Source organism: Hetaerina americana, unplaced genomic scaffold (genome assembly GCF_022747635.1).
Source record: "Hetaerina americana unplaced genomic scaffold, ioHetAmer1.1.p SCAF_25, whole genome shotgun sequence".
NCBI classification, from domain to species: Eukaryota; Metazoa; Arthropoda; class Insecta; order Odonata; family Calopterygidae; genus Hetaerina; species Hetaerina americana.
In genome coordinates, this window is record NW_027286819.1 from 7,221,900 (window position 1) to 7,245,862 (window position 23,963).

At 37.8% G+C, this 23,963-nt stretch overlaps 1 protein-coding gene across 2 annotated transcripts; it reads left to right on the forward strand.

Moving 5' to 3' along the window:
• Positions 1 to 6: 6 nt before the first annotated feature.
• Positions 7 to 22,774, forward strand: LOC139689561 (dymeclin). 2 transcript variants are annotated; one of them, XM_071586717.1, is made up of 14 exons: positions 7 to 376; positions 465 to 611; positions 703 to 830; positions 1,787 to 1,874; positions 2,110 to 2,214; positions 4,456 to 4,595; positions 4,761 to 5,009; positions 9,693 to 9,907; positions 10,005 to 10,130; positions 14,667 to 14,780; positions 17,596 to 17,859; positions 17,996 to 18,178; positions 18,271 to 18,384; positions 21,966 to 22,774. In XM_071586717.1, the coding sequence occupies exons 1-14, from the start codon at positions 237 to 239 to the stop codon at positions 22,122 to 22,124; spliced, it is 2,172 nt and encodes a 723-aa protein (XP_071442818.1). In that variant the 5' UTR covers positions 7 to 236; the 3' UTR covers positions 22,125 to 22,774. The 2 variants fall into 2 exon arrangements, with proteins under 2 accessions (XP_071442818.1, XP_071442819.1); XM_071586718.1 differs by having other exon boundaries at positions 470 to 611.
• The last annotated feature ends 1,189 nt before the right edge of the window (positions 22,775 to 23,963 follow it).

Genomic DNA, 23,963 nt, shown 5'->3' on the forward strand with positions numbered 1-23,963 from the left:
ATTTGACGACACATCCGTTCAACGTTGTCATATGCTGGCAATGTGAGGGGGTCGTTTAGCTTTAAAAATATTTATATCGTGTATTAGTATGGTTGTTATGGGGGTGAAGTCGGAAATTTTACGTAATTGAATTTGTACGGTTTGTCTTAATTAGTGCGATGGAGCCAATACAATTTTGCAGGGATGCCTAAAGTTATTAGTTGAACCTTCTATGTTATAAGATTAGGAATGACATAATGGGTGTTTCCAACAGTCGTCTGGGTGATTTGTCGAAAAATGAGTACATCCAAAAATTCATTGGAAAGGAGCACATATCACCAAACGAACCTTTTTGGAATAGGTTTCTATCATTTTCATTTATGCCACCCATCACTAGGTAAGTCTTGTCAAAATGTCAAGTATCATACTATTTATTAACTATTGCAGTCACCCTCGTCATTTCACTACCGAACCTTCACTTTTAGCACAGAGCATCGGATTTTAGAAGAGAATATTCAACCTATTTGTCAGCAGCTCTTTATCAACAATGTTCACACAGGAAATTTCGGTTCTCTTCTGCATGTCTTCCTCATCCGTGCGTCAGAGCTCCAAACCTCGGCACAGACGGAAAAGTGATACTTTTATTTAAATTTGTGCTATTAATAGTGATATGCAACTCCCCGGATTTGGTTTAAGTTGATCTAAATTTGTTTCTTTTTATAGTAACATGTTCTGTTGGCAATCCTACAATGCCTTGTTCCTCTTGAGATGTTTCATTAAGTACCTCGTTGAAAACCATAAAGAGGAAGACCTTGTACGGCATTTGGAAGTACGACCTCCGAGAAATGAAGGTTCGTTTTCATGCTTGAATTCTATTTGCATTGTGCCCTCTCTGTCATGTGGTATCGGATGTAAAACCTAGGTGCATTTCCATTAATTTTTACGGTCCAGTTTTGCCATAATAAAAACTGGAATTTAGTGGAATCCCACCTCTCACAGACCGCTTAGAAATCATGGCAGTAACCGCCTAGAAGTCAAGCATTAATAAGAAAGAAGTGACATCCTGTTTCAAATAAAAAATGTTGGCTCTCAAGGCCAAGGACTAGACAACCGAATTGCACACTGTCAGTATTAAGCCAAGAATATTAAGATATTGAGTTATCTGACACAAACATCCCAAGAGCTTCTAATTCAATTCAATTTGATAGGTTTCATAAGATTAACCCAGAAATAATATAAATGATTCTTCTCAATTATTTGAAGATATTTATTAATTTCATATCGATACTGAAGTATGAAGAAGATGGTGCATTTTAAATTGAAAACTCATCAAAGCTAAGCATTCAAATGGACAAGACTTTCATTCGCATCATTGCACAAGGCACTGTGGGACAAAATAAATTACGATTCATCATTTATATTGACGGCTTATTCTAAGGAACTGTGGGATATACCGCGGCAGTAACTTTTAGTGGGATCATCGGCTAATTGTGAATAACATAAGGACAATTTCAAGGTGAAGAAACCAATCGCCTTGGACTGGAATTCAATTGGCTATTTTTGTTAGGCATTGATTGGTTTTGACTTTTTATTGGCATTGCTGCATGGTATGAAATTGGCCGTCGCTTGCAAAATATAATTAAAGAGCTAATTGAGAAGGAACTAGACTCAGCCGAATCAAAAGATGATTTAATATTCAGGGTTTGTTATTATCTTTTTGAAGCATACAATGTTATGCTAATAAAAAATGATAAAATACCGTGTGATGTTAATTTTTGCAAATTAATGCTACTTATGTTTTATTTAGCCACCCAAAATAATGATGAGGACTTCACATCAAGATTGGAATTACTGATGGATGCTCTTCCAGAAATAATAATCAGTGTCCCAATAAGGTAATTAGTAGGTCACGTCAATTTTACTTGAGAATGACATCTTATTGACATCCATATCTTAATGATATCTTAACAAAGCCCATACAATTATGTAATGTTCTATGGTGAATAAATCTATCAATCTATCTATTATAAGATTCATGTTAAGTACTCATCAAGCATCTTTTTAATGTAATATTATTAGTAAATTTATATTTTGACTGTTTTGAATACATAATGCTAATTTTCAATGCAGGGACTTCACGTATCAACTCCACCTGGAAGCTGTCAACTGTGTTTTGGTTTTACTCTCTGTCCAAATGTTTTCACAATCGCAGGCCTCATCGCTCACCGTTTATAGGTAATTGCAATATTTTTATTATATAAATGGGTTCGATTTCTTCCATTGAAATGAGTTTTCAAATGCCATTTCACCTCATGAATTCAGGTAACAGTGCTATATTATCCCAGTTATCAAATAATCTTAATACCTCAATTACTACTTTTTGGAGGGTTTGATTTCATTAATTAGCATGAGTGAATTCATTGAAAATATCTCAAATAATTAATTGTGAAACCTTAACAATGTATGAATGTTATAATGTTAATTAATTAATATACATTTATTGTGGAATCTCTATTAAATGTAGTGCTCCACAGGCACACCCACTCACATGATATACGTACATACGCGCAAGGGTCCTTCAATAGGTCCTTGGGAAACAATAGGAGAACAAATGATTTTGGGTAGACTTCCATTATGTTTCAATAATTATATCTAACCCGATAAACGTTTCCCAGTGTTTCTCCTACAATTTTAAGCCATTCAAAAAGTAGGATTTTGGAAGGTCCTCAAAATAAGCCTATGGGTAGGCAATGAGCTCTTCGTTAGATATGAATCGTTTTTTGCTGTGCTATTTTTTCTAGTTTGCAAATTAAAAAGGGCACGTGGGGCCAATCTGGCCAATACAGTGGATGATGCAATAATTTGAACTTCTATTCCATAATTTTCCCCATTGAAACTGCACACATCTGCACCCCTTGTGCACCCCTTGTTTTGATGGAAGAGAATTGTTTTCTTTGCCAAATGAGGACCTTTTTTTTTTTGACTTTTTCACTCAAACGGTGCAATAACTGGGGTGCATAACAATCTTCATTTATCGTTTGCCTTTTTGCAAGTAATTAATGTAAATGATTCTGTCTGCATCCCAAAAAACCATGGCCATCACCTTGTCGGCTAATTTCACCATCTTCACCTCATTCGTAAGATAGCCATTGGAAACCCACTAGTTCAAGTGTTCCTTTGTCCCTGGAGTGAACTAGTGATTCCACGTTTTGTCCGCAGTAATGTTTCAGTGCAGGAAGTCGTCAGGATTGTGCCCACTGAGTGCCAAACCAGCCTACACATCGACACGAGGGCATTTATTTTCCACCGAGGCCAATCACTGCTCCCCACCCATATTGCCAAGATTTTTTTAAACTGGAATTTTCATGTGAAATTAAAAGAAACACTGTGTTTTGTGAATGCTTTGGTTTCAAATGTTTTGCGAACTTCGATTCATCGATCCCGTCAAACCTTATTTTGAATTTCGTCAATCATTTCCGAGTGAGTCACTTCCGTTGGCCATCCCCAAACAACGTTCATCATTTGCGAGTGCATGGCCATGTTTCAACTCATCCTCCCAACGGGAAACAGCCGTAAGCCCAAGTGAAGATGTGTCATGAACTTCACCCAAATTGGCTCTGATGTCTTTCAGTGTTAAGCCTTGTATATTGAAGTATTCAATCACTGCATGAAACTCATTTGTTTCAATTTATGCAAACAAACAAAAGTTTGTTGCTTCAATTGACTCTGAAAATGAAATCACATGATGGGTATAGCTGAAACTTGAACAGCAGTTGAGTGAGAGATGAGGAGGCTTACAGGGTTCGTCCGGAAAATAAGTGTACTGAGCTCAGGAAAAAAAATTTATTACACTTTTACATATCTTAAGCTAATATTCCTCAAAATAGGACCCTTGTGAGTCGATACACTTGTTCCAGCGGCGTTCCCATTCCTGGAACACTCCCGCGAAGGCATCATCGGGAACCTCTCGAAGACTCGTCGTCGACCTCTTCTCTGCCCTCCACGAACATCTTGTGCCACCGAAAGATCATGTTTCTGGACATGGCTGACTCCCCGTAAGCCTGGTTAATCATACCGACAGTGTCGGTAGACGATTTCCCAAGCTTTACCGCAAATTTGATGGAATAACGCTGCTCCAAAAACTTCGGCATCGCGTTCCGTGACGTGGGTTGAAGCGTGGAGGTTCGCGTTAACAGAGCTCCTCACTACACCACAGCTCAGAGCCGACTGCCTTTTTCAGCGTCGCTTGCCAACATACCCCCCTCCAATCGCAGCCCGTCAGAGCGGTGCTGGGTGCGCCTGGAGCGGCGGGAAAAAATCAGTACACTTATTTTCCGGACGAACCCTGTACTATGAGAAAACCTTTTCCTGTAGTATAAGTGCCACCTCTTAATATTTTCAAAGGAATTATTGAATGACTTACATGATCAATTGGTGCTATGTTTCATGTTAAAAATTTGCATTTTTTTCATGCAGGACGCTAATGATGGGAAAGTGCTCAGAGAAGTCCAGTTTGCTTTCCAAAGCTTTGCTAGAACACTTTGCGGCCCAGGAAAAGCTCCCACTCAGTTTGCAGCGGAATGGGGCGGGTGGAAGTTTCATGTTTGGCCTTGCATGTAAGGATTTGACATTTCTCAAAAGCAGTCACTACACTAGCTAATTTTATAATATATGTGAGGAGTAGTCAATACTTGATTCATAAGACCATGATCTGAAGATAATTGCTTGATATCTGCAATGGCAAATTACCATTACGGCTGATCATTTTTTTTCTATTTTAGCTGAGATATGGAATATTCTAACTTGGGGAATGGGGCAACACGCCGACAGTGGAAGAAGTGGTGAGTTGGGTGTAGCTGCTGCTCAAAATGCTTGGTCCAAAGGAATCCCTCCTTTAGCTTCTCAGTCTCTCCTCCTCCTGCTGTGCTTAGTCAATCACTGCACAGTGAACTCTTCTGCCGTACCAAATGGACTTCATAATCCTTACAGAGCTGCTCTCTTCTCATTGGTGGACTCTTCGTCTTCACAGGGTGAGTAGCTCATGCAAGAAGACTGATTCTTTCTCAATCCCGAACTGATATGGGCTTCCTCTGATAGGTAAAGCAAATGAAATTTTAATGTCACATTATTATTTCAGGATTACAGATTGGAAAATATTATATGATTGATATCCTCAAATTTAAACGTCAACAACAGAGGTAGTCTTAATGAATTACAGGTATATTACTTTAGAACTCAAACTGCCTTACCTTAACATACGTTGGTTTTTATTAGAGTTGAAAATATTAGTAAGGAGCTGCTGATTTTCCTTCTGTTATGAAAAGACCAGGAAGCATAACTTTTTTTTCCATCTATATCTTTCCTCAAAACCTTTTTGCAGGTTGTGCCAGTCTCAGACTCTGGTAGCTTGAGCACTGTATCTAAGGTTGTAAAGTGAAAATATATGGGGCAATCAATAATTCCTTAGAAAATCCCAGAGACGGTGCTCATGGTATTGTGAAAGGTTTGCTTTTAGTAAACCTTATCCCTCGCTAGACTGTTGTTCCAGCTATATCCATCAAGCGATTTCCTTTTCATAGTCGATTGAAGCCACAAACTTCTATTTATTTAGATAAAAGGAAGAAAAAAAGTTTTAATGTGGTGATTAGACACTTCTATGTAAAAGGCTTAATTCCAACAGAGATCAAGGCTGAATCAGATGGAGTTCATGGCACAGCCACTCCTGTGCCTGTGCATTTAAAATTGGGTGAATGGGTCGGTGCCTTGAAATGTCTCTTTTGTATTCGATTGGCAGTGTTTTCGATGTTGTGGTCCTGGTATAAGTGCACCGGACATAGCTCTTTACGAATCACTCGCGTCATGATGTTTTACCAGAAAAATTGGTAATAGAAATGCTTATCTTTTTCTCACTTTAATTAAGCCATTGTTGTTGAAACAGTAATCCCATTAGATCTGGTCTTTTCCCGGAGTATTTGCTTGATGAAATTTTCTCGGGTCGTCCACCGGGTGGAAGGGGTTGTTCCATGTTGGCCGACGTTTCGATGCCTGACTCGCGTGCATCGTCGTCTGGGAAGATGAGGACGATGCACTAGTCGGGCATCGAAACGTCGGCCAATATGGAACAACCCCTTCCACCCGGTGGACGACCCGAGAAAACTTCATGATGTAATCCCATTCTTTCCGTAATTTATCATTCAGTTTTTTACATGTTCCTCAAGCTTTTGACATTTAGAAGCCCGTGAACGTTAAGTTTCTTCGGGAGAGATACAATATATTAGCAGAGGGGTGACATTCCCAGGGATTTATTTGGGAATATTTTTAGGAGGTACTTTCAAGGAAATGCTAAAACTCTCTAGGTAACTACGGGCTTAAGACAGTAATTTCATTTAAATTCGTAATAAAAGAAACCATTTTATATGTCTGATCCATAAAAAAATATTAAACAATGCATGGTGTGTCCCGTAAGTATCTGACCTGCATTCATATCTCCGCGTTGGCATTATTCTTCGTCAACCAGCTCACGGCATCCTTGGAAATAATCCCCAGACGACTGAGCAACACGCTCCCAGTGGTGCTTCCACATCCTGATAGTGTTCTGGAGGTCACTTGTCGGAATGGCCACCTTCAGTGTACTCGTTTCATTCATTTGAATCGTCTCTATGTTGTCAAACTGGTGCCCTTTGAGTGGAGTTTTCAATCTAGGGAGCAGGCAAAAGTTGCAGGGGCTGTAAAAGTTGGGACTGTATGGAGGCTGGTGAAGTAGTGTAATGTTTTGTTTTGGCAAAAACTGTTGCACCAGGTTCATTGAATGCGCTGGTGCATTATTGTGGTGAAAAAGCCAGTCTCCGCTCACCCACAAGTCATTCCCAAATTCTCTGTTGCAATTCTTGGAACAAGTTTTCGGAATTCCCAGACCACTTTTCAGTTCACAAACAGGCAAACAAAAATCACAAGTTTTAATCACAAGTTGCACGCACTCAATATTTTCTGGTGTTATTGTACTCGAAGGTCAGTCAGAATGCAGGTCACTGTCAGGAGGCGTATGACCATCTTTAAACTGCTTATACCACTCCTTTTGAGTTTAAAGCAAGCCTTGTTTGTTAGCCACATTTCTTCCTTAATTTGCAGTGATAGCAAAATCCGACAAACCCCAAAAAGCCACTGTAAGCAAATACACTCTGCCCCCAAATTATCACATCCCGTCGGTTACATCAGCAGACAGCAAATTTGTGAAGAGTGCCTGGTTACACTCATACCCAATGGAGGTTGCTTGGACATTCTGACCCAGAGTTTTGAATGCTGGTTGGATACTTAAGGGACCCACCTCCTATTTTTCCAGCGAATCAGCTTGCATATTATAGCTCAAAGTTATACCCTCAGCCCATGAGATTTAGGCTGATTTTAGAGCACTCTTTGGGGTAAAGAAATGTATTTTATAATGTTCTGGGAAACATGGTTTACAAGGCTGGTTGAAAACAGAACAGACCTTGAAATTTCCAGTGCACAGTAAGCATGCTAGGGTGGCACCACTGAATACAGTGTAAGGGGATACTCTTAAAGCGCAAGAGTGGATTTTTCCTCTGCCTTTGAGAGAGCCAGTTGCTGCCCGATGGCCGCCCCTTGGAGTGGAGTCCCGCTTCACACACATGTTCCTTGCTTTTCGATCCCTCCCAGGACGACTGCACGAGTTGAGTATAGGTACCGCATCGAATTTTGTCAAAAAGCTTTGGTGGTTCTCAAAGGGAAATAGTTAATCAGATTCACCATCGTGTGTTTGGGCATGGGGGGCAACAAGTTAAGGAATCATTCATCCAATGATGCACTGCAATTCTCGAGGGAGAAATGGAAGGTGCTTATAATGGGTATGAGGGACAAGTGAAAATCCCTACTCATTCATTTCCATCGGAATGATCCATCATGAAAGTTGCAAGCGTATGCTCTCAGGGTGACATTCATTCATTTCTCACCAGCTGTTTCACTCCATTAGCAACAGTCATCTGTTGAAACTTGGAAATCTAATGGAATTCTCGTAGCACTGACCAAATTGTGTTGCTTATGAAGCAACATCAGTTGGAATTTTCTTTGGCGTTTCAGCAGCATTATACATGCTAATGTGTGTTAACCATGGATGGTATAACTTAAGCCTTGGCGATTAATGCCATGATTTCAGTTTGCCTGAAAACAGTGGCATCATAAAGACTGAAAATTAAAAAAAGAAATCTAGTGCCATTTTTCTGATATAATGCTCTCATTTATTGAAATAAAATCTTGTTTGATAAATTAATAGTTACAATGGAAATAGATGAAATAAATGGGAAAATAGAATATTGCACATTACCAATGTTTTGTTTAAAACTTATTTGTGAATTACTACATACCTAATCTTTGGAGGAAATCAGCAATTTCCTTAGTTTGTCTGTATGATTAATTAGGAATGTTTTTTCCGTGTTTAACGTGTTTTTTCATGTCACTGTTACGTTTTTTTTTTCTGCTTGTGTTGAGTTCTTCCATAGCTGGTGAAGTCTCATATGTTATTTCAATGGTTTACATTTCAGTTGATTGTTGATTTTTTGTTGAGGAATTAGGCAAGTGTTATGGGGGAGGAGAAATGTTTTGGATTTAGAAAAAGTAAGAAATGATTTAGCTGTATAAAAGGGAGAACATGGATTTAATTGAAATCAGCGGTCACTCCAATATATGTTGCCATTATCTGCTTTCACAATTTCAAAGAGCAATGAAAAATTAGGTCTGTCTTTAAACTGACCTAATTTGTGAGGCCCAGGCCACAAATTTCTCATACAGGGTTCGTCTGGAAAATAAGTATACTGAGCTCAGGAAAAAAAATTTATTACACTTTTACATATCTTAAGCTAATATTCCTCAAAATAGGACCCTTGTGAGTCGATACACTTGTTCCAGCGGCGTTCCCATTCCTGGAACGCTCCCGCGAAGGCATCATCGGGAACCTCTCGAAGACTCGTCGTCGACCTCTTCTCTGCCCTCCACGAACATCTTGTGCCACCGAAAGATCATGTTTCTGGACATGGCTGACTCCCCGTAAGCCTGGTTAATCATACCGACAGTTTCGGTAGACGATTTCCCAAGCTTTACCGCAAATTTGATGGAATAACGCTGCTCCAAAAACTTCGGCATCGCGTTCCGTGACGTGGGTCGAGCGTGGAGGTTCGCGTTAACAGAGCTCCTCACTACACCACAGCTCAGAGCCGACTGCCTTTTTCAGTGTCGCATGCCAACATACCCCCCTCCAATCACAGCCCGTCAGAGCGGTGCTGGGTGCGCCTGGAGCGGCGGGAAAAAATCAGTAGTCAGTACACTTATTTTCCAGACGAACCCTGTAGATTTAAGACTACATGAAGCATTCAGTGAAGTGGGAAAGTGATGCTTGTCATGTTTGCAGTTTCAAATCTCCATCAATGCAGTGACTTTGTGGTGAATCGAGGATTCACTTTTACTCTTTGGTCTCTGTTCTATATGTTCAGTAAGTTTTGAATCATTCTGCTTGCATTGTATGGGATTCCTTAAAGTTGGGAATTATCTCGGAAATTCCTTTCATTTTCGAGTGGGCAGCCTGTTTTTGCACCATTTTGCTCTCAATGTGCGTCAACTGAATGAATTGAAGAAAATAAATCTGCAGTTAAAACATCGTTAGCCATATTAAAATTTACATTGTTGGAATATAATTTTCGTTTCAGGTGATTGTGTCATCGAGAGAAACGAGGAAAACCACGCAAAAATATTAAGCTCGAAAAAGAGCAATAGTCAAACTGCAGTTTATTTCGAATCACTTTACAATACCCTTTGTTCCACTTTAAGTGATGACCAGACAACGTTACTGCTTTACCTACTAATACACCGGAATCCTCACTTCCGAACGTATTTGATGGCTAGATCAGACATTGAAGGATTGGTATGATCTCTTTCTAAATGCTATTAATTGTCAGCATGGATATTTTTTCTCTTATAAACAGTGATTTCAAAGGAATTGATTAAAACTTGACTTACAGGTGGTTCCTATTTTAAAAACATTATACAATGCGCCGGATAGTAATTCCCATCACATCTACATGTCTTTAATTATACTTCTGATTCTAAGTGAAGATGATTTGTTCAACAAAACAGTTCATGAAACAGTAAGTATAACATTTATCTGCTTTATCCTGAGAAGGTGTTGAGATATTTCATGAAATTTGAGAGATATTAATGGCAAGTTCACTAGCACATTGATTTTCTAATGATGTTTTGCACTTAAGACCATAGTGACATAGTGTGTAAGATGTCGCTCATTTAGAAGGAAGAAATTGTCACGCTTGAATAAGTATGAAAAATTATTACTTTTTAATGCGTGAAAAAATAATCAAGTATAATTGTATGAAAGATATTTCTAATTTATAACCATTAAGGTATTTCATGTATCTGGTTTCGAGTTCTGATTTTGCATCGCTATTGTTTTCTGATGTGAGGCAATGTTGAACGGAAACAGAAAGCTGTTGCGGCCCATGCGCCTTGTGTTTTGTAGGGAGATAAACAAACGACAGGCAGCGAACATTGGTTTTTGCTCACCAATGTTCTTCTGTATCTGCAGCAAAACTTGAAAGAGGGGTAACTTAAGCTTTGGTTTTGTGCATCAGTTTGTGCGTTGCATTTTTGTATAGTGGTCATGCCATTTCATTGCGTGTGGCAGTGCTGGATGGAAACAGGAGAAGAAGAGGACCCATGCATTGTGTGGTTTGATGGGAGATGGCAAGCATTGGTTGCAAGAATGTTGAGGGTCAGGCAACTGCTGCAGCGGCTAAAAATGGATACATTGAACAGAGACTTACTGCCGTGCCTGTGACAGCCATGTGTATCCTGATTGGCTGCACTGTCTCCTGTGCCAGAAAAGGAATTAATGAAAACAAGAGTTTTCATGAGAAAAGTTGATATTAATTTTTGCTTAAAAAATAGCAATTGGTATTTGACACTCCTTTTATTCTCATGTTTGCCTCCATTTAAATTGCTTCTCTAGATATGGAAAGTTCAGAAGCAGTGTGTAAAGAAATTTCTCAGGGTGGGAGCTGCCCTGGAAAAACCAGGGAAAGTCTGGGAAAACTTTGGAAACTTGTAGAATTTACCCAAAATTATTACTCCATATGGAAAAGTGTTCATTTTAGAATTCACTTTGGTGGCAAGTCTAATGGAATTACTTGATTAACAAACCATAAAGTAACCTGTCGTAGAGAATTAAAGGACGGGAATGTGTGTATGATAATGAAGGAAAAGAAAAGAGCTTAAGTTCAAACGCTGTCCGTCTCAGCTTTGTGATATGCAGTGATGCTTTTGAGTCACACTCACTCTGGGTTAATATGGGGATCTTGACGGGGACATCAAGTACACAATGCACAAAATGCAATTCAAATGAAGAAATGAAAAAGGCCGCAATGTACCCACACACACACACACACGCACTCCTCCCACTTGTGATTGTGATCCACTGGGGCACACGCAAAGCACTTGAACAAAAGGGAAAGAATCAGAAAGTGCCTTTAATTTATCTTTGTCAAATTCCCCCTTCTTCCCAATTCTCTCTGCCAAATTATCCTCTTTTGATTACTCTATTTTAACGGCCATCAGTATATTTTCTATTTATTCGGAGGATCTTCCTTTGGCTCACAGAAGACTTTTCTTTGATTTATTATAACCTCCTCTCTTCTCTTCATGAATCTCACTTTTGTTCCCTTTCCAATGTTTCTTATTCTGTATTTGAAGTCATTGCAGTTCAACCATGTTTCTTTTCGACACATTTCTAAATTTTCTATGACTTGTCAAACTGGAACTGCTGGCTTTCTGGCCCCTTTTGTGTAGAGCAGAGATACTCTCATCCTTAGCAGCACTCAAACTGATATACTTGTGGGAGTTTTCATCAAGTAATGCAGTGTTGAAACATTCTAAGTCCAATTTTTTTCACTAATTGAAAGGTCACAAGCAAGTCGTTATACAATTTGAAGAGCCATGGCTGAGAAAACATTTTCTGGTCCATGAATACCTTCTAGCTTGTCAGCTAACATAAATTCATCCCTGACACAGCTGTCATTGGACTCAAACTTGCACAGTCTCAATGTTAAAGCAAGTAGAGCGTCTTAGGGGCAAGTACTCTGTATCATTTACCTTTATCCTCAAACACCTTATAATCAAATGCGTGTTATAAATTGTTTTTCATTCTAAGTCTGCAATTTAAAGATGTTAGCTGAAGAATTGGACCTTGATTTTTACTATCCATGTTCTCCCTTGATATTTATTTGCATATCATATATCATTTTTTCTTATATTTCTGTAATATTGATAGAATCATCTAATTTTTGTTTTGCCTTACATTTTATCTCATTCCAATTTTAATTACATGCTGTTGGCAATCTGTGTTGGTATCAATTTTTGTAGGTTTTTTACTTTTGTCTATTTTTCCTTTTTTTAAGACTTCATGAATGTTGGATTGATGTTTTTCATGAGGTTGTACAAGTAATACTAGCAAACGGAACGAGAAGTAGAAAAATGTTTCGAAGCTGTTATTGCGTATTGTGTGACCAATTCAACTTCGGCCGCTGATCAGACACTGACAACTTTTCCTCATTCTGGTTAACTAACAGTCTCAAGAAAATTAATTGATGTGAGATAATCTTACAATTTTTAATCACAAATAGCTCACTTTTTAAAGCCAAAACCTCACTTTTCTCACCATATTTCACCTCTCGTGATGTTGGGTGGTTAATACAGGAATGTTAATGCTCATTTCTCTGATGATGATTTAAAATCAGTAACGACTTGGAATAAATGTAAGATCTTACAAGAATCTGGGGTTTAAATACCTTTATTATGGATATCGATGTCACTGTCCTCCAGTTCCTCCTGAGGATATTGGTGATTTTTCCCTTACACCGTCTTAAGAGGGGTCACACTCTCATGTATAGCATTTATATGGTGTTATCAATGGAGCTTAGTGACATGGTAAAGGCTTGAAAGAAGGGCAGTATGTAATTAAGTAATTAACTCATTCAAGGAGGTGAGCATGTCAAGTTTAGTGCATGCACGTGGAACACAAACAGGGTCATAACCCATCTGGTTCGGCTCAAATGACCGGGGCTCTTGAAGAATTCTAAGGTCTCCTGTGTTCTTTGAAGAATACTTAGCTCTACTGTTTATCAATTATCATGGTCCGCATTAGTTAGTGAAGAAAAATATAGTGCGAATATGAAGACAAGAAAGAGATAAGACGTAGGACAGTGTGCCGAAGAAAGAAGTGAACCATGAAAATTAAAATAAGGAATAATTAATATAATACAAAATAAATAAAAATAAAATGAATGCAAATAATCCAAAATTGGATGTATGTATTACTCAGTAACATTGAAATTTATTGAACACATAATTTCAGGTTCCATATGTCGAATAATTTTAGCAAAACTTATGATGATTTGATGTGACCAGATTGAAGAGTGGAATAATGAAGATGACCCAACAATTGTCAGCAGCAGAAGCAGCATACTGCGATTTGGCAAAAAAAAAGTTCATAATTTGAAATAAATTGAAGTTTAAACTCTGCATATTAGCAAATTAAATTGCAGATGACCAAAGAAATATACATTGAATTGTATACAATTACAGTGAGAAGGGGACAGTCGATTTGGAACAGAGCTAGGCTGTGGGAGTGTCACTTGGCACCCGAGTAGAAAAGGCAAAGACTGATTCTAATTCATTGAGAGGGTCCAGTATAGATTTAGATTAGTCTGATTAACTTCAACCCCGGCAATATGTCAACAGGAATCATTTATCATTGCCTATCATGAATCTTAGAAATGAAAACAATACATTTATGTGGAGTTATTGATGATAAAATACTACACGAAAGCATAAATTTCAAATGATTGTTTGCCCTAAACTCCTTAGAGCTTCAAATACCACCAAGTGGAACCAGATGAATGGGTTCACTTTTCATTGATAATCACTCAATGAGCTGTGTACTTTTAAATCAAGAATGTCCTGGCTTCTAATAAAATTGATATTTATAGAACTGATGTGAGCATAAAGTAAATCTTAGGAATAAGATTAGTATTTCAATGTGTCTCATTAATGCATTAATTGTGGGAAATGTCCATTTATTTCATACTGTTTTAGTCTGTTAAATAATATCTTAAACTGGTATATCATAATAGGCTTAGGTAATGGAATATAAATGCCATGTGGTGTTGTTTGGCTTTCTGAATGAGAAAATATTAACTATTGGAAACAATTACTCTAAAATTACTCTATATCGTTCATAGTAGTCGGCTACATACTAGTAACTCATCACAATAAGGAATGCAATACAAAGACATTCATATAACTAGAATAGTGGCAGTATATACAAAATTAAACCCTGTGGATATATGATATGACTTATGATATTATGTATGTCGAATGTGCGTGTAGAAATTGGAAATGGGACCCTTCCTGTGATGCTAAGTGTCTAAATATGGAGACAATTTTCTTTTACAATTAGGGCATGATATTTATGTTTCTGTGATCCTGGTTCATTCGACTTATACACTTTTAAACCCTCCAATTCAATTTTTGAAACCTGATTCTGTCTTATTGGATTCTTAATTGGTTTCAATGTACGTATGCTGTTCATTGAATTTTGTGTGTTATAATTGCAGAAACTCAAAGGAGTTGTTTGGTACACAGAGAGATCCATTTCTGAAATATCGCTAGGTGGACTGTTGGTTCTGGTGGTGATCAGGACTATTCAATACAACATGCTGAAAATGAGGGTGAGTGAAGTCTTTGGGAGATTCGCTACATTGCTATTTGCATGTCCGTTTGTCAAGGTTGACGTAGTGCTAATATTATTTGTCGCTGTTTCCATGTCAACACAGGCAACGTGTGCAAAGTGACCATCTTCATTTGTTTGAAAAAATTGTGGCTACCTCTAGTTGAGGAAATAAATATTCAGAGATGGTTTTGGGGAAAAAATATCTGACCATTTTGAAAATCATGAAAAATGTTATGGTGCTCTAAAGATGCATGGAAAGCAAAATTACAAATTTTGATTTCTCAGAAAATGTAAGAGCTTGTAGATTGTAAGGCCCGGATGTTTTTGCCCAGGCCTTTCAATTTTTTTTGTCTTAAAGACCGGAATTATAAAAGGCTTTATTTCAGTGACCACAATGAAATTCAAATATGGATTTACAACCGAGCACAAATTTGTCTTTGAACTGAAACTTTTCATAGTTTCAATTTATTTCTTTGTTTTAATTTAAAAAGGGAGGTGTGACCTTTGCCACTGTGTACCCCTGTATGGCTAGTCCTTATAGTTTTATCTCTGGTCTGTGATGCATTCCACTCCTGAAATTGCTTGTCAAAAGTTGGGAAAATGCAAAAAGGGCTACATTTTTAAATATAAATATATACATACAATGACACTTCCACATCACATACAAACAGACTTCCACATCACATACATAATGCTGTCCACGTCACATATTTTAGAATTACGTTGCAATTAGGCGATTTTCCTGGTGGCAACGGTCAAGTTTGGTCAAAGATAACTCTTTCAACGAAAATTACATACATATTCGCACTAGAAAAACAGATAAGAGACAAAATATTCTTACATACAATAGTTCTTCATACAATAGAACTTCTAAGCACTTAAAAAGGCTGGTAATACGAGATAACTGGATTTATGCTGGAAATCATCTCTGTTAACTTTAAAAATATCTAGTTTTCACAGTTTTTGTTGAACCTTGTACCACTGAAATTTGAAAAGGAAATGAGCATTTTATAACTGTTTACAATAAAACTGCTTACATAACTATGGTTTAGTTAATACATCTCACAAAATAAAATTACATTGGAACCTTGTTTGATGAGCGTAATGCATTCCAGAATCTTGCTTGCAATGCAAAACACGCGTCAAGGGAAAAGCAATTATTCCCATTTAAATTTATGCATTATCCAATTATGTATTCCATGCTGGAAAAAAATAATGTACAATGTTTATTCAAGGAAAATTATGACTCGTCTTTATATTTTCTTCTATTGTGGAATGAACCAACCTGGAATGTAAATTCAATTTGCAGAAAACAAATCACATTTAGCCTGCTCAGCTGGACTTTGCACTCCAATATTTGCTCAATGAGTTTCTGAATGGTAAGCAAGCAGGGGTTTAATTTACAAGTAGCCACTTGCAATGGCATGAAATGGCAGGGTCTTCCATTGTCTCGTGGCCAGGCAATGCATCCTCCTCTGATATTATATAGGTTTGCTTTGGCATCTTCTTCCAGAAGAGACCTGTCTTGTCACAATGAAAAACCTGTTGCAGCAGATAACCCTCAGAAACTATGAGCTTCTTGAAATCACCAATGAAGTGCTCTGCTGCCTTAGAGTCAGAGCCCACTCTTTCACCATGCCTCAAGGCACTGTGGATGCCGATTTGTTCTTTTCCGTTCGTTTGTTTTTGCCCAAAAAATCACGTATAATACGTGTTTATCTGAACCCAAGTTTGGGAGAAACATGGTCATTGAAATAGGATGATTCGCATAGATTAGAGGGTTTTGAAATGTGGGTGGGCGGGGAAAACAAACGAGGAGGCGGATATATGGTCGGGAAGGAGAAAGGATTGTTGGGAGAAATCAGAAGGCGGCAGGGAAGATGGATGCAGAGCATATTGACTGGCAATGAGATGTTGAAGACTGTGATAGAGGGGAGAATGCTAAGCAAACAAGGAAAGGGCAGGAATACACTACACATGTGGCATAGAATGAAGCACGTATGCAGAATTTAGAGGGGCTGATTGTAATGTTGGGTTGTGTTTTGTGAGGAGATACAAGATATTTATTTGGTAGTTGTGTCCATCCAAAACCCACTTTAAGCAGTAGATTGCCATTAATAATAATTCTAATTGGTGTCTCTTTCCCTTCCTGCATGAAATGGAGTGCGAGTCGTGCACTTGGGCTCTCCAAGTCCTCCCCTTTCCCTACCACTTTCCCCCACACTGCCCAATTTTCTCTCATTTATCTGCAGGGGAAAGGGGAGGGGGGTCATTTATAACCACCCTTCCCCCGTTCACTTCCTCTCCTCCTCCATTCTGTCTCCCTTCCCCTGCCCCCCGACTGACAAGTTTGATCAGACCAATGTTATTGTACCCTGATGATGATGACAGTTAACTGGTGATACCATTATTCCTGCCGTAAAAAAGTGTGGAATTAATAAGAATTATTTATTCCTCAATGTGACTTTTGAGGAAAGATTAAAGTTGGTAGGGTCATGGGTCTCTGCTATAGTTATGGGTGCCCTCCTGAAATCCCAGTCCTCTACTTTGTTCTTGGTGGTGTTGGTGACTATATTGACATGTTCATTGTTTTTATAGTTGAAATTGAGTCTGTTTTCTGGTCAGTTTGTTCGCTTCTGTATTCATTTAAGTGGTGGGGATTTCTTTAAGGTTAAAAATATTGCCCCTGTGCATGTGAAATTCTATGTTCTCCTCTAATACAAATCAAAACTGATGTAGGTCACAAGCATTGATGCATATGTTTCTTTTTTTTCAATCTTTAGTCTTCTAATTAACACATTGTCTGATTGCAGGATAAGTATCTCCATACCAACTGTCTGGCAGCCCTGGCTAATATGTCTGGCCAATTCCGTTCCCTTCATCCATATGTAAGTCAGAGGCTTGTGTCTTTGTTTGAAACTCTGGCCAAAAAACATATTAGATTAGCCTCAATGATTAAACACCAAATGAAGACAAAAGCAGGCGAAGGAAATGGCAGCGTTGCTTTGCAAATGCCTGAAGAAGAAGAAGAAGGAGGAGGTGGAGATGGGAAAAATGAAATAATTTCCACTGACATGGTATTAAATAATCGAATGTTTATCTGTATTCATTCTTCAAATTTTGGGGTTTTTTTGACTTTCAAATTTTTAAAAACATTTTCATGAAACTGATAACGGTGTATGAAATTTAAAGAAGGCATTTGTTCGCCAACAGGTGCAAGATTTGAATGTCTTGGAGGAAGTTCTTCGAATGGTTTTGGAAATCCTTAACTGCAGTCTCACCACTCAACTTCCCCACAATCCAAATCTCGTCTATGCCTTGCTCTACAAGAGAGAAATATTTGAACCATTTCGAAATCAGCCTGCATTTCAAGATGTTATCCAAAACATTGAAGCTGTAAGTATGTAGGTTTGTGATTGTTGGTGTGTGTTTTTTCTCTTGCCTTATAAAGTCTCATTTGATTATAATATCTTAATCATCATTTCCAGGTTATATTTTATTTTTCAAATAAATTAGAGCAATTGAGTACAGATTTAAGTGTTGATGAAGTTTTGGAAACAATTCAGAAAGGTGCAACATTATGGCCAAAGGATAGATTAAAGGTATGCATAAAAATTTCTTAATTAATTACATATTCACAATTTGTAAATGTTTGTTTTTATTGATCATGATGTAATCCCTCATAATTGACTTGAATAATATTGAAAGAGACACCTTAAGCTGTAACTGTTTTATCATTTGCCACTTTTTGTTTATTGAAGGTTACTCAACTAATGAACAGAAATCTTTAATTGTTGTTTTTGGTGATATGTTGAATGTTGTTTTTTTTTAATTTAAATATTAAAACTAAAAAATATAATCTTTCCTCAGATATCAAAATTGAATAATTTTGGCTTACAATTTTTTTCTCTCTTCACATTAGAAACCAAATATTCAGGTGGTTGCTATCGACTATCCGGGGCACAATTCATTTGGTTATCCAAGAGTTACACGCAAATTGAATTTGATTAAAATTAATAAATTTACACCAGAATTTTACATTTTAATTATTGATGATCAATGCACTTAAAATGGCTTTATTAATCATATTGCATGTGTGTGAATTGAAAAGATAAAATTCAGTTCAACATTCTCAGCATTGAACTCTATTATGTTATACTACTGGGTAACACGAGTAATTAATAATTTAATTCTTAAGGAGGAGGATTAACTACAGTTATTAACTTTTTCATTATTTTCAAATTGCTCGAGTATCTATTGAGAAACACGAGCATTTTCACTCGATCAGTGTCCAAACGGTTACTTCTATTGTCCCAAATTTTGTAGACTGAGTTAAATATTCCCTCAGCGCGGTGCCCAATGGTGCTCTTGGATATCTTTCGCAAGTTTATCAAGGTGTGCAAAATGTGTTGCACCTATGAAAAAATCAAAAACATTTGATTACCTCGGCAGATGTCTCAGCTGGGCACTGCTATTTGGCATCAACTAAGAGCAGTGTGTGCGCCTTCCATGCACCATACCTAGAGGATTCACTCTTTCTACTCAGTCATCTTTATGAACAGAAGGAAAGTTATTAATGCATTCAAAGACATTATATTTAAAATTGTAAATCAGATATATATTTAAACAGGCAAAATTCCACAATAGCTGTCCGTGACTGGCTACAGCGAGAATATCACAATGTGTAAAAAATAATTCACAATCAAAATTGAAATGATTTAGATGGGAATGGAAAAGATCAAGTCTTTCTTAATGCTCTGCAAGTGGAATCCCTGTGGCAGAGGTTACTTCAATTCCTCTAAAGTGTTATTGACTCCAGGGATCGTGTGCTAATATCTAGCATTGCATGTTCAAAAATTTTCAAAATGTCATCCCCATTGTCAAGCAGATTTCAATGGCCTCTATTATTCATTTCCACTGGTTATTACTCCTGGTGCTTGTTGGGAGAGTAGCTGTTTGCGGAGTAGTGTTCCATTGAAATGGCTCATCTTATACGCCAGAATGGCTTAGCATAGACTCTATGTTGGGCTGATTTCAAAACTTAATGCAGAGGTAGAATGTTTAACATTTCCAGCGATCCAATGAAAAATGCCTGTGAGATTAGATACCCACTTACGCTTTGGGAGCCCATTTTGAATCACCAACTGCAATGTTTGCACCGTACGAGGAATATAAGAAAATCTCCTTGTGAAGTTGAAGTGGGCATTCATGTCTTAATGTCTCCATAGAGGTATTTCATATGGTTTTTAATGCCAGGAGTGGTACCAGAACCAGATGAAATATTTGGCACCCGGCATATTTCTCACTTTTCTCACTCACTCAACAATAGTTCCCAACTTCAATTTGTTTCTCCTGTTGAAAAGTTTATTTATACTTGTGATTATACTATTGAAACACACATGAATATACGTACGTATGCATGCATATTTTGTCAACGTGAGCACCTGACGTGTGGAGAGGCCAGAACGCTTCCTCTCGTGCTTTTGTATAATATTCCTGCTGAAAATGTGAGAAAGGCAATGAGTTTCTCATAAAAAAGGATTGGAATTGGTCACCGATAATTTTTCATCATATTTCCTATCATGAGCTCAGGAGGAGGTTGACATTGTTTAAGAAAACATTCATTTTGCCCATGAGATATTTATAAAAGGTCTAAATGAGCACCGTTACATCACAGTACAGAAAACTGAGCAATGAGTATTCATACGCCTGTTTTTTCACCCAAAGACTATTAGTTAAAGTTAGTTGATAAAAGTTGAAGTTTTTCGGAAAAAATTTGATAAGGCCACCATTTTTTAATGTCAATCTGGCAGAAGAGTCACATGTAAAATTAGCGGAAATTGTTTCATTAATTTATGATCATTTTTTTAACAGTGCTCACAAATGAAAATAACATTCAGTTTAGGATGGTTAAGACTGTATAACCTTGGGGTTGGGAGTATGTTGCTAGTCAGTTCATTTTGTGAGCCAGCTCTGGTTGACTTCTGAGGAACATAATGGCATTAAACCCGACTCTAGATTCACTTTCGTTCTCAAATTCAGAGCCCTTTCGTGCATTGGAATTCATTATCTTTTGAAAAAGTTCTTTAGCACTGAATATCTCTTTGCAGAGCTGAATTTCCCAGGGAGTCTCTCTGCATCAATTTTCAAATTAGTGATTATAGTGCCAGGAATGGTTGTTTTTTATGCAAAATTGTAAGACCCAATTTATATTTGTCATCCATCATGCATAAACAATGGGCATAATAGTATGCATATGATCAATTAAAGATGTGATTGTTTACCCCGAGTCTTCGGGTGAAATCATCCATCGCCAGATTGTTTCACCCCTGCAATTTCGGTGGCAGATGGCAAGCGGGCTTGGTGTATTTCTAGTGTTTTTCCTGGCATGCAAAGTAGTGGCAGTCTTTTGGAAAAAGCATGACTGCTTGTTAAAGGGCATTCTAATTTCAGATAGCGGAGGGAGGAGGATTTGTGTGAGCCTAAACCTTCCTCACTGATGGTACATATTTACAAATTAAGTGACCTTAGATATTAGTTAGTGACATACAGGGTTCGTCCGGAAAATAAGTGTACTGACTCCTGGGCTGGGCGCGCCGCTCCAGGCGTGCCCAGCACCGCTCTGACGGGCTGCGATTGGAGGGGGGTATGTTGGCAAGCGACGCTGAAAAAGGCAGTCGGCTCTGAGCTGTGGTGTAGTGAGGAGCTCTGTTAACGCGAACCTCCACGCTCGACCCACGTCACGGAACGCGATGCCGAAGTTTTTGGAGCAGCGCTATTCCATCAAATTTGTGGTAAAGCTTGGGAAATAGTCTACCGAAACTGTCGGTATGATTAACCAGGCTTACGGGGAGTCAGCCATGTCCAGAAACATGATCTTTCGGTGGCACAAGATGTTCGTGGAGGGCAGAGAAGAGGCCGTGACGACGAGTCTTCGAGAGGTTCCCGATGATGCCTTCGCAGGAGCGTTCCAGGAATGGGAACGCCGCTGGAACAAGTGTATCGACTCACAAGGGTCCTATTTTGAGGAATATTAGCTTAAGATATGTAAAAGTGTAATAAATTTTTTTTCCTGAGCTCAGTACACTTATTTTCCGGACGAACCCTGTAGATATAAATTAATTCTCTCCAAATGAGAGTAATTTCATAGATCATCTGATTCGACTTTTCCTTAATTTTGCAGAAATTTCCTGATCTCAAATTTAAGTACGTGGAAGAGGACCAACCTGAAGACTTTTTCATCCCCTATGTCTGGTCCCTTGTCTGCCAGTCTTCTGGGCTGCACTGGGATCCCTCCAAAATCAAATTATTTGCACTCGAAAATGGAACAGTGACTGTGTGAATTGTGCAAAGGAGTTCAAACTATGAGCACTGAGTCAATGATGACCATAATTCATACAATCGGTAGGAATTATTAATTTGCTAAGCACCAAGATAAAAAATTTTCTCTTTGAACAGTGAATGAGGATGTGAAATACTTGCCAAGAATGTGATATTAAAATCAATATAATTGTGACTGATGGAGTGTCAGGGGAGGAGTGAAGAATTTCAGGAGTCATAACCGCTATGGGATACTGTTGTAGTGTCTTTATTTCTGTTGATTCCTGATTAACTTTGTGGTCCAGCAATTCTGTAAGAAGATGTACCAATTTTTTACCATTTTCTGAGGTGCAGCTAATTAAGAGACAGCAAGGATATTATTTTAATCACCCGTCACTGTCTGCTTCATTGGAAAATAAATGTAGTAGTGAATTTGAGTTTGTTGGCAGTGAAGCTGATGAGATTTTTCCACATTATTAATATCTGTAAATTGAACTTTTATTTTCACTTCATGATAAATGATGACATATTAAGGAAAAAATGCCTGTATCATTTCAATTAATTTAGGTTGTACAGAAAATAATCTAAAAGGGATTGCCCTTAAATTTGTGTAAATTATTTAAATAGTAAAGCCCTCTCCAATGCATATTAAAATGTATACTGAACTCTGTACGTGGCAGTATTCTCTGACCCCATGAAATGACTAATGTATGCAGTTTTTGCAAATTGAATCTTGCGCTTGCGTTTTTCCATTTTTAGCATGAATACATTTATTTGGGGAATATTGCATATTCTCATGCATAAGCGTCCCATGTCTTTTTGATTATTCAAGGTGGATTTCGACTGAAATTGATATTTCACTTCGTCTGCATGTCAATGTTAGATGAGATGTGCAATTACGTGTGGTTACTTAACTGACCCAGTGCCCCATTTCCATAGTTTTACAAAATATTTGTAACGCATCCCATATCAACCTGGAAAGAAATAAGCTCTCTTTCAGGGAAGGGGTTTAAACTATTACCAGACCTATTCACTGCCAGCTGCCTCCAAACGGTCCTCGTAAATTCCAGAACCTCCCCAATCATTTTGAAACCTAGAAAATATAAAAATTCTCTAATTCCATGTTCAGGGGGTAAATATTTCCCCTTGAGGGAAATCATTTGTCAACACCACAACCTTTGAGCTATATCTTGCGTTGTTGGGACTGGTAAGGAATCCAAATGGGGCAAGGTAGGAGGGGAATGTTCCTCTAAAGGAAGAGTAAGGATGATATTTACATTGTTAAAGGTTGAAGTGGTGACGAGGAAACTGGGTTGATATCAGATCCGAGCGGATCTCTTTGTAATGGAATGGTCATGATTCCATGATGTGCTTCTGATATTAGTAAAACATTGGAACACCATGAGAGGAGGCAACATTTGTAAGATGCCTCCGTAAAGATGAGAATGGCAAGACTTGTTTTTGGACGATGGTCATTGCTCTACGTGCCTGTTGTGCCGGTCACATGTTTACATTCAGTTACTCCTACATGTACGTACAGCGAAATAACTTGTGTTTAGAATCTGTTTATCATAAAAAATTACTATGCTAGTTGAAGCTAATAACATTTATTTCCAAAGAATTTTGTTTTCAACTCTTAGAGTGGTATCATCTTAAATATTAACAATCTTGTTTTTCCTTTTATGTGACCACACCTTGTGCGCATGCATGTCATTTTTCGAAGAAGTGGGGGAAGTTTTGCTCCACAATTAATGTAGAATTAGTAATTTAAATAAATGTTATGAGAGTATAAAGTTTGCAACACTGTATTTTTCATATATTATTCTATTTATTTAATGAAGGCAAGAGTTATGTAATCTTA

What these genes read in the sequence shown, in the direction of transcription:
- LOC139689561 (XM_071586717.1), top strand. Translation starts at nt 237, where the DNA reads ATGGGTGTTTCCAACAGTCGTCTGGGTGATTTGTCGAAAAATGAGTAC. An exon ending in ACCTCGGCACAGACGGAAAA is followed by an intron (nt 612 to 702) that starts GTGATACTTTTA and finishes TTCTTTTTATAG; the next exon opens with TAACATGTTCTGTTGGCAAT. An exon ending in TTTCATGTTTGGCCTTGCAT is followed by an intron (nt 4,596 to 4,760) that starts GTAAGGATTTGA and finishes TTTCTATTTTAG; the next exon opens with CTGAGATATGGAATATTCTA.